This window comes from Dermacentor silvarum, chromosome 6 (genome assembly GCF_013339745.2).
Source record: "Dermacentor silvarum isolate Dsil-2018 chromosome 6, BIME_Dsil_1.4, whole genome shotgun sequence".
Taxonomy (NCBI): Eukaryota; Metazoa; Arthropoda; class Arachnida; order Ixodida; family Ixodidae; genus Dermacentor; species Dermacentor silvarum.
Window position 1 is genome coordinate 108,894,257 of NC_051159.1, and position 16,091 is coordinate 108,910,347.

General features: G+C 44.7%; 1 protein-coding gene across 1 annotated transcript in view; it reads left to right on the forward strand.

The window, feature by feature from the left end:
- The window catches only part of LOC119455837 (SWI/SNF complex subunit SMARCC2-like), a 75,673-nt gene that overhangs the window by 3,174 nt on the left and 56,408 nt on the right, over positions 1–16,091 (forward strand). The window contains exons 3-6 of the mRNA XM_049669350.1: positions 1,104–1,189; positions 3,551–3,674; positions 6,856–6,979; positions 12,989–13,058. Of these exons, the coding sequence (XP_049525307.1) occupies positions 1,104–1,189; positions 3,551–3,674; positions 6,856–6,979; positions 12,989–13,058 (404 nt within the window). The remainder of the gene's footprint in view (positions 1–1,103; positions 1,190–3,550; positions 3,675–6,855; positions 6,980–12,988; positions 13,059–16,091) is intronic.

A 16,091-nucleotide genomic window follows, 5' to 3' on the forward strand; every position in this document is an offset into this window, starting at 1 on the left:
CATATTGTAGCCGTGGAGTTCGCAAGGCGATCCGGATCCACTTGGAAGGAATTCTCAAAATGTCACCACTTTCAAGATATTAATTTCTGAACTTTGTGGAGAAATGCATTGGCATTCCAGTTACTTTTGTGTTTCAATGCATAAAACAACGTTTTGTTAAGGAAGCAACTGGAATGCCAATGCATTTATCCGCAAAGCTGGGAAATTAATATCTTGAAACTAGTTTTAATTTGGGAATTTGTTCCAAGTGGATCCGCATTGCAAACTCCACGGCTAAAATTTGTAAATTACAATATGGGCCATAAGGTAATTAGTTAAAAACAGAATTAGTGAATTTTTTGTTAATTAATCGATTATGCATTTCAATCTTTTTTGCAAGTAATGTCCGACTCTTCCAAGTCGACCAGCTCATTGACTAGAATTTTGCTATGTGCCACAGGCAACTTATACAAATTTTTGAAAGTATTCACTGAAACATCCGGTATGAAACAATTAAAGGTAGTTGATTTGTGTAGTTATTTAAATGTCTTACGCAGTTGTACATAGTATAGTAATTTCTATAATTCATGGCAATTGTGATCCTTCTGGAGTCACATTATAGCACTAGGAACGGTGTTTAACTGTTTGTGCAAAGCACCCAGAACTGACGGCAGTGCCGGCATTCTGCGAAGCTGTGTGCTGCAGTCTAAGTTCTCAAGAAATATTGGAAAGGGAAACATGGACAGGAATTGCTTCTGGCGTTCGGCTGAAAAAGAATCTTCATTTCAGTATAAATATTGATTGACTTACGTTGAAAAAAAGCAGCTATACTTGACACTTGTGAGGGTCACTCCCCCTCTGCTTGCGTTGCTTCCAGGACGCTCTAGAAACCGTTGCGCCTTGCTCCACCCTAGAAATGTGTGAATTTCTAGAGATTCTTCATTGATTGACGAATGCGTCTTACTCATTCAGAGTACACTTTCATTTTCGTCTCAAAATAATGCTGTTCACATTACCTTGGACAATCATTCAAGATGAGCTTTTGATACCACAGCACATAGCAGTGTGCTTGTGCATACCACCTCTGAATGTACTAATGCTGAATGTCATCTCTTATTTTACAGATGAAATGTTTTATGGACTTTAAGCCTGGAGGTGCACTTTGCCACATCTTCGCTGCTGTCTACAAATTCAAGAGCGAGCAGGGATGGTGAGTTGATATTTAGGTGGCCTTGTTATGGCAAAAGAGCACATGACATAAAGGCAGGCCTCTGTAAGCAAGCTGGTAGACTGTACTTGTCTTCCTTTACTGCAAAATGTGGGATGCACCATGTGTTTACAGAAGACACAGGGCAATATACTGAAATAAGTCATGTTCAGTGTCATTATGTAGTGTTTTACAGTACTGGGTTGTGCATGCATTCTTATTGTACATGAGTGGGCACATTATTTTGATCATTGCACCTTGTTGCTTTTAGTCATTAAAATTTATTTAGTCTAGACTGAACAGTTTTAGAAACTGGTTGTGTGCAGAGAAATTACAAATGAACACAGTTTATATACAGAGGAGGCATTCGTCCTCTAGTGAGCATAAATAGGCTGATGCCTACTTACCCTCTTTACTTTGTGGGGTCTCACACGTGCTCTTGGGACAAAGGAACGACAACACAGTTGTGCAAACAATCAAAAGGCCATTTATTGCACCTCCTTTCATACACTAATACACGTTAGCCGAAGTACTATGCATAGAACATTCACATGGGCGCGCGACAAATCAAGGAAGTCCGACTCACCGCGACCGGATAGCGAGCGAATATGTTCGCCCCATGCTATGACGGGTCGGCGCATGCGTGGGACGTCCGCATCCCAAAGAGGAACAGCCTTCTGCCTTTTGCTCCCAAGTCACCCCGCCGTTCGGTGGCATTAACATCGCGACACTCGCGCCATCTTTCGCAATGCACCGCAACCACTACGACCGCCGCCGGCACTTAGCCACGCGGAGAAGCCGGATTACAGGAGACGCGAGCTATGCGGGGAAAACATCAGGGGACGCGTGAGAGTCGCGCATCCCCACAACTTGCCTAATGATCGCACTCGCGTAATGATCGCACCCCTGAATTTTGTTGTCAAAATTTGATTTTAACAGCGGAGCTGTGTAAGCCATCTGTTATTCTTTTAGTCGTTCACAAAAAATGTGGGCCGATCCTCGCAGTAGTGCAGAAAAGGTCCGAACGCAATGGCACAAACCCCTGTGAACTAGAGAAGCTGAGCCTGGCTAAGTCTAGCCAAGCATGGTTGGGACTACTTAAGCTTGGTCAGTCATTGATAGCCAATCAATAGCTAATTGATCAACAATCAACAAATTCCATAAAATGCTGGGTATGACTTGGTAGTGCTTAGCCTAGCCCAAAAGCCAGGGCTACCTAGGTGGCCATCAGTTCCGCTGTTTCTTTAGCATTGCGCCTCCAGTGCAAGCTACGCTAGTTTTTTTTTCGTTCCCGTGTAATGACCACACCCCGAACTTGCTGCAGTGATATGTCGTGTGCCAATTCTAGCTGACAATGATCGTGCTTACCATCCGTCGAATGCTACGCAAGCCTAACAGATTCTTAAGCAGATGCCCCATTTCATTTCCTGTATCACTTTCTGCACTTCAAGAAGAAAAAAGCAGCTACAACCAAAGTTTCCTTGGTTTTATAATGCTTATGGTCAACAAGAATAAATGTTACAGTGTTGTCAGAAAGGTGAAGCATCTATTGCGATAGCATATCAGTAGACAGCTATATGAACTAAGGACAGTAGTTTTATTGGCCGTATAAACTTGTAAAGAACGACCGCGGAAACTCGTCAAAACGCTGGGAGTGAGGAGGCACAGCAGCAGCGAGCAAATTGACCTTCGTGCGTTCTCTTCAATGCAAATGTCGAAACACAGTGCAGAAGCTACCGGCACTAGTTGCACTTTGTCCACATCGCAGATCGCTTTCAAGATACGGCGGCCACGGCATCAACAGCAGCTACCGGAGTAGAAAAAATCATGTTCGGCGTGCTCCGTCAGCCGCTCTGTTACAGCGGCAGTCGCCTGTTGGTTGACCTGTTGTTATCCCGCAGTAAATGCGTTCGACGTATTTCGGTGCTCAAAATGTTTTTTCACGGAAAATTTACCCCGCGTAATGATTGCACCCACAAATTAGCGCCAATAAAAAAAAAACATTATGTGAGTAAATACGGTATGCAATATGCACACGTCAATATGCTCACCAGGATGATTGTGTTTTAGCATCAGTTCTACAAGAATTGAGTAGGTTTGTTCACAACACTAATGTAGTTGTGCATGCAGGTATCTAAGGAGCACTTGACTACATACGCTGTGTGGAACATGTCTTTGCATACACAGCATTCCCAGTTTTCATAGGCCTCTTCTTATTTCTCCAATATGCATTTGAAAACTGAGCAGCACACAGGTGCATCGTGTTGAATATTTGCTTTTGCCACCTTAGGTCCTGCAGGTATCCATGCTTAGAAAACGGTACGCTTTCATGTTTCACCCACTGCTTGGTTTGGTTGTTTGCAGGCGCAGGTTTGACTTCCAGTCCCCGTCACGCATGGACCGCAATGTGGAGATGTTCATGACAGTGGAGAAGACCCTGGTGCAGAACAAGTGCTTGTCTCTGCCTCACATTTACATGTCCTCTGAGGTGAAGCCTTTGTGCCCTCTCTGAAGCTTTTAAGAGACAAGAAAAAAAAAAAAAAGTTAGAACTCGGTTCATATAGTAGAACCTCATTGATATGACCCCATTTCAAATGATTTCCTGGCGCCAATGTGTGTGGTTCAAAACACAAAAAATGACCCAATACAGTTACGCTTCTTTTTTGCCAGTTAGTACGTTACCAGAACATGCAATCTTTTCGCACCAACATTAGTGCACTGCCAAATAGCTATCGTTTGATACACTTTCCGGCTGCTAGATCCCATCCGAACAAGTAAAGGCATGCCACATGTGATCGAGAGCAGTAGACACCCGCCACTGCAGCTTCCCTGCAGTACTCGCATGCTTGTGTCACGTTAATCGGCACGCACTCAGTTTCCTCTTCCGTTACCAGCAAATGTCCTCATGGGTCATTACATTCACATCTGTCGCTGCCAACCCTATCGCAATAAGCATCTTCACTAGCTTCATGTGGCACAGTCTAGCGCTTTTAATAGCTGATAACCCAAGCGTGCCGTCGTTCCCTGCTGGAGGCAGTGCAATGTGAACGTCACAATGTGAATGGCGTAATGCGACAAAAGCGCCTTTCAGGCCATTGGGGCTCCACCAGCTCGATGTGCATTGGCGCCTCATACTGCAACGATTCTCGCTCAGTGGGCATGTCAAAACTTCCCGCCAAAATGCCCCGCCTGAACAAGCTGCTGATTTAGGCCGAATTTGAGAAATGGAAACGCAAGCTTGTAAAGGGCGCAAAAATGATAATGTGCTTCTTGGAGTTCAATGCGCATTGTCTCGTGCTGCAATAATTTGCGCAATGCTTTGCATTGTGTAGGTGTCAACTACAGTAAAACCTCGATAATTCGAACTCGGTTAATTCGAAATTTTGGTTAATTCGAAGAATTTGAGCGGTCCCGTCATTTTCAATGCAAATTCTACCGGATAATTTGAATGGCCCACGCGGCTCTATTCGGATAATTCGAAGTTTCCGGCTGGTAGCAATGTGCGGCTGTTAGGTCAGAGCGCTCCGTACAGTCGCCAACCGATTTTCCGAGCTCGTGAGGATGAAAAATAATCCGAAAAACTCGTTCGGCCGAAAAAAAATTATTAGTGCGGCTTAAAAAAACACTCTAATAATGCCCTGCCTCATACTACGCTCGGAGGGGATCGACTTGCTTGGATTTGCGCAGCAGTGACGTCGTCTCCGTGTAAAGTCGACACGAACGTCACCGCGTTGACGATCTCCGCCAACGGAGTTCGCCATGGAGATCGAAGAAACGAGCTTCGCACCGCTTAGCTCTCGCAAAGGCACAGGAGGTAGCGCCGATCACAGAGACATGGGTCTCCGAGACGCCTGCTCAGTGTACACGCCACATTCAAAACAGCAACCGAAAGTTTAGAGGGAAAAAAAACAAACTTCCTAACTGAATTAACAAGCGTGGTGTCAGCGCGCACAAGCAAACATGAATAGATCACACCCGATGACCGCAGACAACCATAGTCAAAACGCTGGCGCGAACAAGCACGGCCGCTGCAGCGAGCGAAGGTTCGTCTGGTCTATCGCTTCAACGGCAACCGAGCGGCGAAAGCGCAGCACATACAAAAGTCAGAGCCGGCTGGAGATCGCTTTCAAGATACGGTGTGCGCGAGAACCCGCTCCGGCGCTAAGTACGCAGTTGTTAGAAGAGTAGAAGTCCCCCCCCCCGCCCACGTGGGAGATTGCGGCCCCTTGCGCGCGGTCGGTTGCAGGTTACGCATTTGGTGCCGCAGCACAGCGTCGCCCCATACCACATGGCCTTTTGCGCGACTGATGGAGTCGCGTTTGCGCTCTGCCGCACGTTTGCTCTTCATGAAAGCACGCATCTCCCGCGTGCTGTCACTCGCGCATACGATGCCCGGCAATGATTTTATCGCCTTTGCACTATATGGAACCTCACGACGGCGACGCAGAAATCCGCTTGTAGTGTCCATATAATTACAATCGCAATAAAAAACATCCCACAATAAATGGTTACAGCGATAGTGCTGAGCGCATATACTAGAAAGAAAGGGAAAAAGTGCAGTACTCTGGAGCGTTTTGTCAGCCAAGGAGGAGCGGGCATGGCCTCCGAGACTGCAGGATGGCGCGAGCCACTGGAATCCAAGCCAGTGCAAAATCCAACATGGCGGTCTCCAAGATTGGGTAGCGTGGCTCAGAAAGAGCGATTTAGTCCGGAAAATCGAACTTTGGGGTCTTAATTCATCCGAAAAATTGGGTGCGAAAATGCATGAACTCAATGGGAACCCTGGCAGTGCATTTTTGAAGTTCGGAATATCCAGCAAGTCCATATTTTTGGAGTCAAGCACCCCCACGCCCGCTTTCGCGGCAGTTATCGATTTCGTGAACATCGTCCACAACTTTGTTGAGTGCAGTGCGGGTGATATTTGTATGCTAAGTGTTGTGAGCCAGCTGGAGAGCATGGCACTAGGGGCGGCGAACTAACGCGCCAAGTAACCCCGCATCAGTGATTACTTCGATTAATCTTTCTCGGACATGGAAAATAAAGGTGATTTCTTTTTGCGGCAAGTTCTTGCTTGTTTTCTTTTATTTTTATTCATTTCGGTTAATTCGAAAATCCGCTTATTTCGAAGAATTTTCGTAGTCCGGCGACCTTCGCATTATCGAGGTTTTACTGTACAGTTGAGTCTGCCACATTCACAAAGTGACTTAGGATCGTAAATTTTCCTGGTTGATGCATTTTTTTATTGATTTTTTTTTTTTTCAAAACGTATGAATGAGGTTCTACTGTAAATGAGACGAGGTGGTCTGTGTTTAGTATGGTTCTTGGTGTGCATGGGGGTACTGTTGGCGTCAAAGCATTCCAGCATTTAGAGTACATAAAAAGGATGGATTTCCACATATCCTGGGCACCTAGCTCTAAATTCAGAGTTCCAGCATGTTGCACTATGTGCAGTGAACGCTGTTGTTGATTTGTTTACACTTCATGCTCAAGTTAGGCAGAAATTGGGCTTTCTTATGGAACCTGTGTCAGTGTTCCTATTTTGACAACATGCATGATGTTCTCAGCCCTGTATTCTATACAAAGCAAATGTTTGTCATTTCAACCTTCATTGTGCTGCTTTGAAATGTCATACAACACACCTGGACTAATCGCTGGCTTGGTTGATGCAGGTGGAGAAGCAGTTGGTGTCGCGCCTGAAGGACATCATCAAAAGGCACCAGGGGACTATTGCCGAGTCTCCGGATGATGCCACCCACATAGTCTACCCACCCGTGCCCACGACGGATACCTCTGGTTTGTGATGCTGAACTTCGTTTACCGAGCATGGTGCAGTAGCTGCACAAACTCTCTTGGCAAGCACAACATGTAGAGTGGCTACGCAGGCTGTAAGGGATATTTATATGATAATGTGGCACTGATGGTTCTTTGCAAGTGTTAATAACTGATTTTATGTCAAGAATGCCAGCAGCGTAATCCTTAGTGGGCTGATTGGCTGCTTTGGTAAGAAGCATGTGTATAGTTTTTCGCACGATACCAGCCGTGGTTGCTTAGTGGCTATGGTGTTGGGCTGCTAAAGCACAAGGTCGCGGGATCAAATCCCGGTCATGGTGGCCACATTTCGATGGGGGCGAAATGAGATAACACCCGTGTACTAAGTCCCCTCGTCCTGGCATGCGTCATAATCAGATCGCGGTTTTGGCACATAAAACCCCATAATTTAGTAAGTTTTCGCACGATGAAAAGTCCAGATCAGGTGGCAGGGGTGTGAGAATGAAAGGTTTTACAATAGGAGTGGGTTGAGGAGATGCACTTTCCGACCTCCCACTGGAATTCCATTTTTTCAGTAAAAAATTGACAGTGGCATTCTGTTCAGCATTACTATCATTGTTGCCTTGAGCCCAAGCACAATAGTAAATCGTGGCGAGGGCTACCATCATGGTGTGCTAGCAGGGCTCTGGTTGTGAAATTTAATACCCTTTGTGTGTTGGGCGCTTCAAGCATTTCTGCCCGCTTTGTGCTGGAGGTCCTTTCAATGCGCGAAAAATGTGTCTAAATAACATTACAAGGCTTTAAATTAAAATGCTATTTATTGGTGATATGCTGCAGAACACTTCACAATGCTATTTAATCTGAAAGTTCAAACAAAGGTCAAGACTTATGCAAACGAATATTTTTCTTCAGGAAAATTAATCTTCCACAGACAAAATGGCCTTTTTGTCGCTCTCATTCTCACTTGAAGATACCTCGTAATTAACATCAGTGTTGTCCGCATATTTGAACAGCAGCACAAAACATGGATGCAAGACAGAGAAAAGGAACCATGAAACATTACGTGTTTTGCACCGTCATTCATAGTATGTGAATTTCAACCATCTAGCCTCGATCCTCTGAATCTGAGTTCATAATGAGGAGTTTTTGAATTTCTGCATTGTTTGCCTAACACATTTTTTGCCTCTGCAGAGCTCACTTCATAACAGTATTGCTAAATATGGATAAATTTACGCACTGAACTTTTGTCACGTTTCCCTTCTTTTTCATAGTTTGATAGTGCGGCTACAGTCTAACCTCATTATTACGAAGTCATGTCTGGCACGAAAATACCTTGGTTATATCTGCTATTTCTTACACACTGATATTTTCAAGAAACATTTTAGATTGACTTGGATATATATTCTTATTCGTTATATTGGAGTCTGACTGTTTTCTTTTTGTTCCTATGACATCTGAACCAGCTTTTAGTGTATGAATGAAACGACGCGCCACTAACAGAGGGGCAGTACTGAAGCAAACCTTCGAATGCAGGGCTGAAACTTTGCTTTCATGCCTTTTTGCTATCGGTAGACTAATAACTTTTCTATTGCATAAGGAGCAAAAAGGATGAATAAATAGATTGTGCTGGCTTTTGTTGTAGTTGCATGATTTTAAACTAAAATATTACTATAACAGTACAGGCACACTTACCAAATTTTGTAAATAAAATGGCCCTAAAAGTTTACTTGTCAGAAATATTTATTGTGGTGGAGACAGGAAAATTCAGTGGAAATTGTCATGTCATTCAGTTAGCAATTAATACAGATGTACCAGCTTTACAATTGCTAACAAAATTTGTCCATTTTTTGTCGTAGTTTCCAGTGATCCCTTCAGTTTACGAAAATAGATCTCAGGGCTTCACACTTACCTCTCACAACAGAGAAGCGCTGTACAGTTAAACTTCGATGTAACGAAGTTGGTAAAATCGTCAATTTGCTTTGTTACTTTGAAATTTCGCTGTATTGAAATTCGACCTTTTATGCATGTAAGTACAGTCGTTGATCAATTTTTATTATACGGAAAGGGGCTGCAAAACTTTCTCAATTATCGGGCAATTCAAAAACGCAAATTTGAATGAGAAAACAGTTCAATTTGTTGAATTGGGAGTCTGCGACGAATAATATGGTTTCATGCCATGTCGACGATATATATCATGCGGTACGAATTAAGCGAAGCCAGTCACGCTTTCGTGTCCACTCCGCCCCCACGGCTATATAGTGTCGCCCGCCTGGGACAACGCTATCATGAAAAGCGCAGGCAGCGAGGAGCGAATGCTTCGTCTGCCTCTCGCGTCAACGGATCTCCAAAACCCGAGATTACGGAGCCTCCAATGCCAAACGCACATGATGCCACGCCGTCTCAGCACGCCCACTTTTTGCATCTGTGGCAGATTACCTATAAAGCAGGGGGTGCGCAGCTGCAGGTGCGCTCAGACACGCTTACAGCCATGCGCAGCCATGGCCAACACGTGCGTGTTTGATCGCATTAGCGCAAGCTCGCTGCCCTCCCTCTCTTTCCCTTTGCTTGCGCGGGAAGGCGGTACTCATGAAGCCACCATCTTTCTTGTCTCACCCTCGCACGCTTACACTCTTATCTAAAGCACACAGTGCGTGGGGCACAATAGGATCTTATCGCACTTGGACTTTATGCGGAACTTCGGCGGTCGCTCTTGTTGCGCGATTCAAGGTGCGTTCGCAAGCAGCCGCTTGTAGTTCAATCATTTGACCATCTGCATCTGCGGAAGTTTCTATTTGTTGTATCGGTATTCATTTGGCGGCGGCAGTGAAACTTAGTTACATTAAAATGCCATATAAACACACTTAGTTATATTGAGGTTCTAAATATACATGGTGTTCTATGGACAAGAGGTTATGAAAAGTTGAATACTTCGTTATATAGAGAATTTCGTTATATTGAAGTTTGTTATATCGAGGTTTAACTGTAGTGCTATATGAAGTATGAGCAACTGCTAAAAAGATGCTTATACAGTTAAACCCGGATGTAAAGAATTCCTGGATTAAAAAAAAAAAAATTTGTTCATTCCCCAATGCCACCCTATAGAAGCCGATGTGATTGTGACCTCCATGTGACGAAGGTATTGCGGCGGTTGACCTTGCTGTAACGAAATTGTAACCGTGATCATTTATCTTAAGCTGTAGTTTTACTGAAAGTTCGAATGAACAATGAGTTTAACAATAAATAAATAAAGCAAGCTGCCAGCCGCGGGAGGAATGCTTGCAATAGCAGCAAGTGCAGTGCGCCACGATGATGATTAGAGCCGCTAGCGCTTCTCTGTGGCAAGCACAGCAGCCTCTGCAGCTTTTGCTTATGCATCGTGACACCGGGTGGCACCACTACGTGCCTACCTGTTTTTATGTGAGTTTTAGGCTTATGCTTTTGTTAGTGTGACAGGCATGGCGACGCGGGTGCCCACATTATTCTAGCCACTGTGACCACGTGTATCGACAGTGTCAATTCACTGTAAAGATGAGTTTCGCGTTCGGGAAGCACTAAATTTTGTCTCTTGAAGGTGATGAGTGTTTCAGTAATTGACAGTTTGTGTCTTGAAGACAAACTGTCAATTGTGAATGCAGTTTCCATGAGTATGAACAAGGAGGATGTCTCGGCCCTGTTTAACATCCCAACCAGCACCGTATCGACAATTTTGAGTTAGAAAGAAAGCATCCGCAATGCAGTAGAGTTGGGCACAAGTTTCAAGAAGGTTGCAAATGTCGACGTACGCCGATGAGGACAAGGCGGTATTTACTTGGTTTCTGGATACAGGCACAAAACGTGCCCGCAAGTGGTGCAATATTTCAACAAAAAGCTAAGGATTTTGCATGTGTCTTGGGCCACGACGACTTCAAGACAAGTAACGAATTCTTGCAAGGATTTAAGAGCTGCAATGTAGTCTTTGGGAAAGTGATTAGAGGTGAGTCTGCCTCTGCAGGCAGGGATGCATCAGCTTTGTGGGTGGCCAAGAAGTTGCCTGACATTTTGAGCCACTACGTGGTGGCTGACGTGTACAATAATGCCGATAAGACTTCTGCTTTATCAGATGTTGCTGAGTCGCACGCTGGCGCTTAAAGGAGAAAGCAGCCACGATGGCAAACAAAGCAAATTCGGCGTTTCAGTTTTGCTTTGTGCCAGTAGCGATGGCAGTGACAAACGAATCCTGTTAGTTATTGGGAGAAGTGACCAACCCAGATGCTTTAAGGTGGGACGTGGGTTTTAAAGCTATCTTCCCTTATTGGTGAACCAAATTTGATAATAGCTGGCATGCTACTTTAGTTTCTTCTCATTCTAAAAATGCAATTCTTCTGATTCTAAAAATGCAATAATTTTTTTCTGTAGGTTCATGATTTTGGGAAATAATTAAAAGAAAATTCCTTTCGTGTTTATAGCAATGAACAAATAACCACTGCGCAGAACTATACATATGGCACATCTATCAATGCCGAAAGCACACACAATAGCACTTTTATGATTGGGTCATTATCTCATGTTTTATAGCAGACTGAACTCCTGTGTTTTGAACATCGCCATGCAGTGGTCACACAAGACAAATTTTAAAAGCTGTAGAAAAAAAAATTGTTTAATTATGCTCTTCATGTTGTGTGCTCCAAACATCTAGCTTCATTGCTGCAAACAGAATTATTCTTCTGTGGTAAGTACTGCAGTATCGGAGTAAAAGGCTTGCTGTGTGTGGAAAATGAGTGTTTTGAGAAAATGAAGAAAACAATGTAATCGCCCTCACTATAGTTTCAGAATTAATATTTTATGGTTGAAGTATCAACATACAAGATAAGAAACTTGGCAGAGCAAGAGAATAACAGATGCAAAATCCGAAAATACAATTGTACAAAGCTAGACTTTTTTTGTAATTTTTAGACCTAAAGACCCATGTGCCATAAAGGAATGAAACAAATGCCACCTAAATATCTGGCCTATTCTAAAACTTGGGTGTTGCGAGCACTCTTTTCTGACTGGTTAAAGGAGTTCAACCAAGACGTCAAGGGCAGGAAATCGGCCTGCTACTAGACAGTTGCTCTGTGCACCATGTCGAAGGCCTTCAGCTCTCAAGCGTCGAGCTACAGAATTTTCCTGCAAGCTGTGCATGCCTGATACAGCCCTTCGAAGGAGGGGTTATTAGCAGCTTCAAGTGCTGCTATTGCCACCAGTTGGGGAAAAAGAATCATTCTTCTGAAAATCTGTCTTGAATGGTAGACGAAGACAGCCATCCATAAAGCGATCAAGATGCTTGCCGCAGGAAGTCAGTGCACAGACAATCTCTAATTACTTTGTGAAGGCCCAAATAAGCAAGGGCACCTAAGCTGTGAAGTCTGCGAAGACGAAAAGCAACGTTGAACTTGGCAACTTTTTGTATGCTGAACAGTGGCGCCGTATCTACAGAATAGGTGTCAGATGTACACTTGCAGAAAGCATGCAAGATCGCGGTGACATTGATGGTTCATCAGAGGCAGATGCACTATTCAGTATGCCTACCGCGAATGGACGCGGTAGATGTTTTGCATTGTTTTATTGGCTTAGAGGACGATGAAGCAGCCTTGTATTATTTTCTTTGCAGTGCCGCGTAATGTCTAAAATTGTGCGAAAACAAGCGAAACTCATCCAATTTTTTCTCTTAAACGTTTTGAAAGGCGCGTTCACCTTGATTGACATCCGTTGCATTTTGTTTTTGAGTGATCCATGCGAAAACTGTATGGAACAAAAACATGGATAAATGAAAAATTGCTAACTTTCTTCAATTTCGTTTTGGCCAGATTTAACTGTATTCCAATGCTTAGTGTATATTATATTTCGCAACTGTTTGTGTCTTGGTATTGTATCTGAAGGATAAGAAAGAGTGTCCAAGCAGTTTATCTTTTATTCCATGTATTGACATTTCATTTGTACTGCTTTATCGTTTGTCTTTAAGTACAGGGTGTATAGGATGCCTTCTTTGCTGACTTTCTCTCTTTCGTTATGCAGAAGAATACGTGCGCTTGGTGATGAAGCGGGATCGGAGTGCTCTCATCCACTGGTGGTATTTTCCCGACAGGTGGGTGGACAATATGCAAAACAGTTGCAAGGTAATAGACAGTTTTAGAATTGTGTTTGCAATGAAACGTCAAGGCATTATGCACGTAAAGAAATAGCGTTCTCACTGTGCATGCTCCGTACATTATTGTGTTTCTGCTGTATGGCACGAGACACCAAATGGTGCCCTGTCTTATAACGCCTTCCTTCTGTCAGTGTACCCATGCAATAAACTAAAAGGGTGCGTAAAGTTACCACACTCCGAACTGCAAAGCCACGCACTCGAGTGCGCGACACCTTTAGAGCGTAGCTTAACAGCACTTTACGGCGACTGCACCGGGAACACCGTCATATGACAAGTGTGATGTCACTTCCGCATCCGCTATGGCATTTCACACACTTTGTGAACATGGCACCGCTGACAGACAGTTCTTGATCAACGATAATGAGCTCGAACTCGACGTGCGGCGACAGAGGCAGCAACAGTGGTTTGTGGTTGTGATGCAAGCAGTTCATGCTGCTGTCATAGGTACCGCATCACAAATAGTATCTGCTTCATGGTATGCTGACTGTAGTGATTCATTGCAGATCGCAGCAGCCTTATGATTCGAGGCATTTGGAATTATGCAGCCAACCAAAGAATGACTGTTTGGTTACGTACCAGTGCATCTGAAAAGCAGAAATCGTGCAGTCATTTCCTTTTTTTGCATGAAACAAGAGTGCAAATGTGAAACCATAAGCACGTGCAATGCACCAACTGCACCTTGAAAGGGTGAAAGTGCGAGGCGGGTGGAAACATGTCACTTTTCTGAAAGCCATAGCAGGCATGAGCTCCGGTGCACCATCTCCCAGGCTGGAGTGCCTAGAGCGCGCTCTGGATGTTGCATTCAGTCGTTAAGTTTACTAGAGCGCGCTTGTACTCCTTTAACTCAACGGGCCCAAGTCTTGAAGCGGAGCACAATGTAACGTCTCGCAAAGGTGCTTGCGTTTAACGTATGTAAGGCGACAAACGCTATTCTAAAGCTGTCTGTTAATGGAACACTAAAGAAAATGAAAAAAAGAGAAAAGCTGTATTAGTAAATTACCGTTCTACAACAGCAAAAAAAAAAGAAAGAAATGAAAAAAATAAAGGCGTAATTTAGAAAAGATGCAAATGAAAGACTGGTGTCACACCCCCTTGATGTTCCTGCACAAGCTCGCTGCGAGATCATAGATTTTGACGGTGTCTGCTCTGGCCAGTAATGACGGACTACATTGTACTCTAATATAACCAAAAACTGAACTTGGCAAGTTTCGCGAACTTTTACTTAGCCACAACAGCTTAGCTATAAAATTAATGCTTTGAAATTTGTGACGTGATGCTGGTGTACCTGGGAATGTGGTTTCTGCGCTAAATGTAAACAGTGGAACTTTGACATTCGTCTTCTCTTATTATAATAACCTTCTACCATCACATAATGAAATCAATCTTGAAAGAGTACAATATCAGTCCAGACTGCTTTATCGTTTCACTAGTGTCCCTTTAACATGGGGCAAGAACAATAAAAAATTAACTTACCGTAAAACGTATATGCGTTCCATAATACGGACCTGCATACAGTGTGGACTGCTTATAACGTAAGTCGCCGGAGTCGTGAATATCCGCACTATAAGCGGTACCGCACTATAACCAAAGCAACAATTTTCAAGGCCCGCACATATGCAAAACATGTGCACCGAGCCGCCACGCATATGTCACGCACGAACAGAACAAAAAGAAGAAAAAAATGCAGCGGAAATTTCACCCTCTCTCAAATGGCAAGGTCGCTGATTTTGCGTTGCGCCAGAACATGTGTGTACGTGCCGACGTCTCAGCCACGCTACCGTAGCCACGCATAGAAAATGGCAGCGAACCCTTCTTTCTCCTTTATGCTTCCTCTACTTTCTAGTCACGTGTTGACCTTGCACGCTGCGGCTACGGCGCAGAGGGAAGCAGCGGCGCTGTTCAAGGCTGGCCAACGAAACTGTCCACGCCGGCAAACGCCCGCTTCCCGATAACGGCAGAAAACGAAACTTCGGGGAGCTGGCGCCGGGCTGGCTGGAATGGCGGCGGGCCTGCACGGTGACAGTCAAAAGTGAGGGAGCTACGAGGGAAGGCGAGGGGAGCCACTGAAGTGGCGGAGTTGCCAAGGCGAAATCCGCAAGGCGAAATCCGCATCCCTGCCGCCCTCCTCCCTCACATTCCACGGTCTCCTCGTGAGCGCTTCGCCGTGCTGTGCCGGCGCGCCGCCTGCTCCCTGAAGTTTCTTTACTGCCGTTATCGTGAAGCGAGCGTTGGGCGACGTTGGCAGTTTCGTGGCCCTCGCTCGCTATGCGCGCCGTGATATTTCACGGCTCAACTCGCACTCAAGATTCTGGTTTCAGCCTCACTGGCTGTTCGTTCGCACCACGTGCCCTTCTCCTCCACTTCGTCTCTCTTTCTTCCTCGAGCACTCCTTGGGGCGCCCGTTTGAGGGGAGCGTTCGCTGTCCGCTGACTTCTGTACTCCCAGGCAGCCATACTGTAACCAGTATTCTGTTTCCCGCAACTGCACTATAAGCGATACGTGTATACATAGAGTGCTATGGGAAAATTAACGGGAGTCTGAAAATACCGCACTATATCCGGTCCTGCACTATAAGCGGTTACGTTATAAGTGGTCTATACTGTATAATACGAGCTGTTATTTGGGAATAGCAATAATGAAAAAAATTTTTTCATCCACATATAATGCGAGTGAGGAAAACTCACAGAAAGCATTTATTTGCATTGCAGTTAACGTTCAGTCCTCGTCCGTTTCACTGGCACTGTCTTCCAATAGCCCCTTGACGGAGATATCCTCCCACAGAAAGTCATCTTCAGTGCCGTCAAGTGCGTTGGCGATGCCGCATTTCTTAAAAGAGGGACTGACAAGCTCCTCGGGGATGCTGGCCCATGCATCTGCAGTCCACCAGCTACAAAGCACCGCTGGAGAGGCCCGTTTCAGCCGTCCGGTAGCCGTTACTTTCGGGTCTTTCGACCTCATCCACTCTTGGTA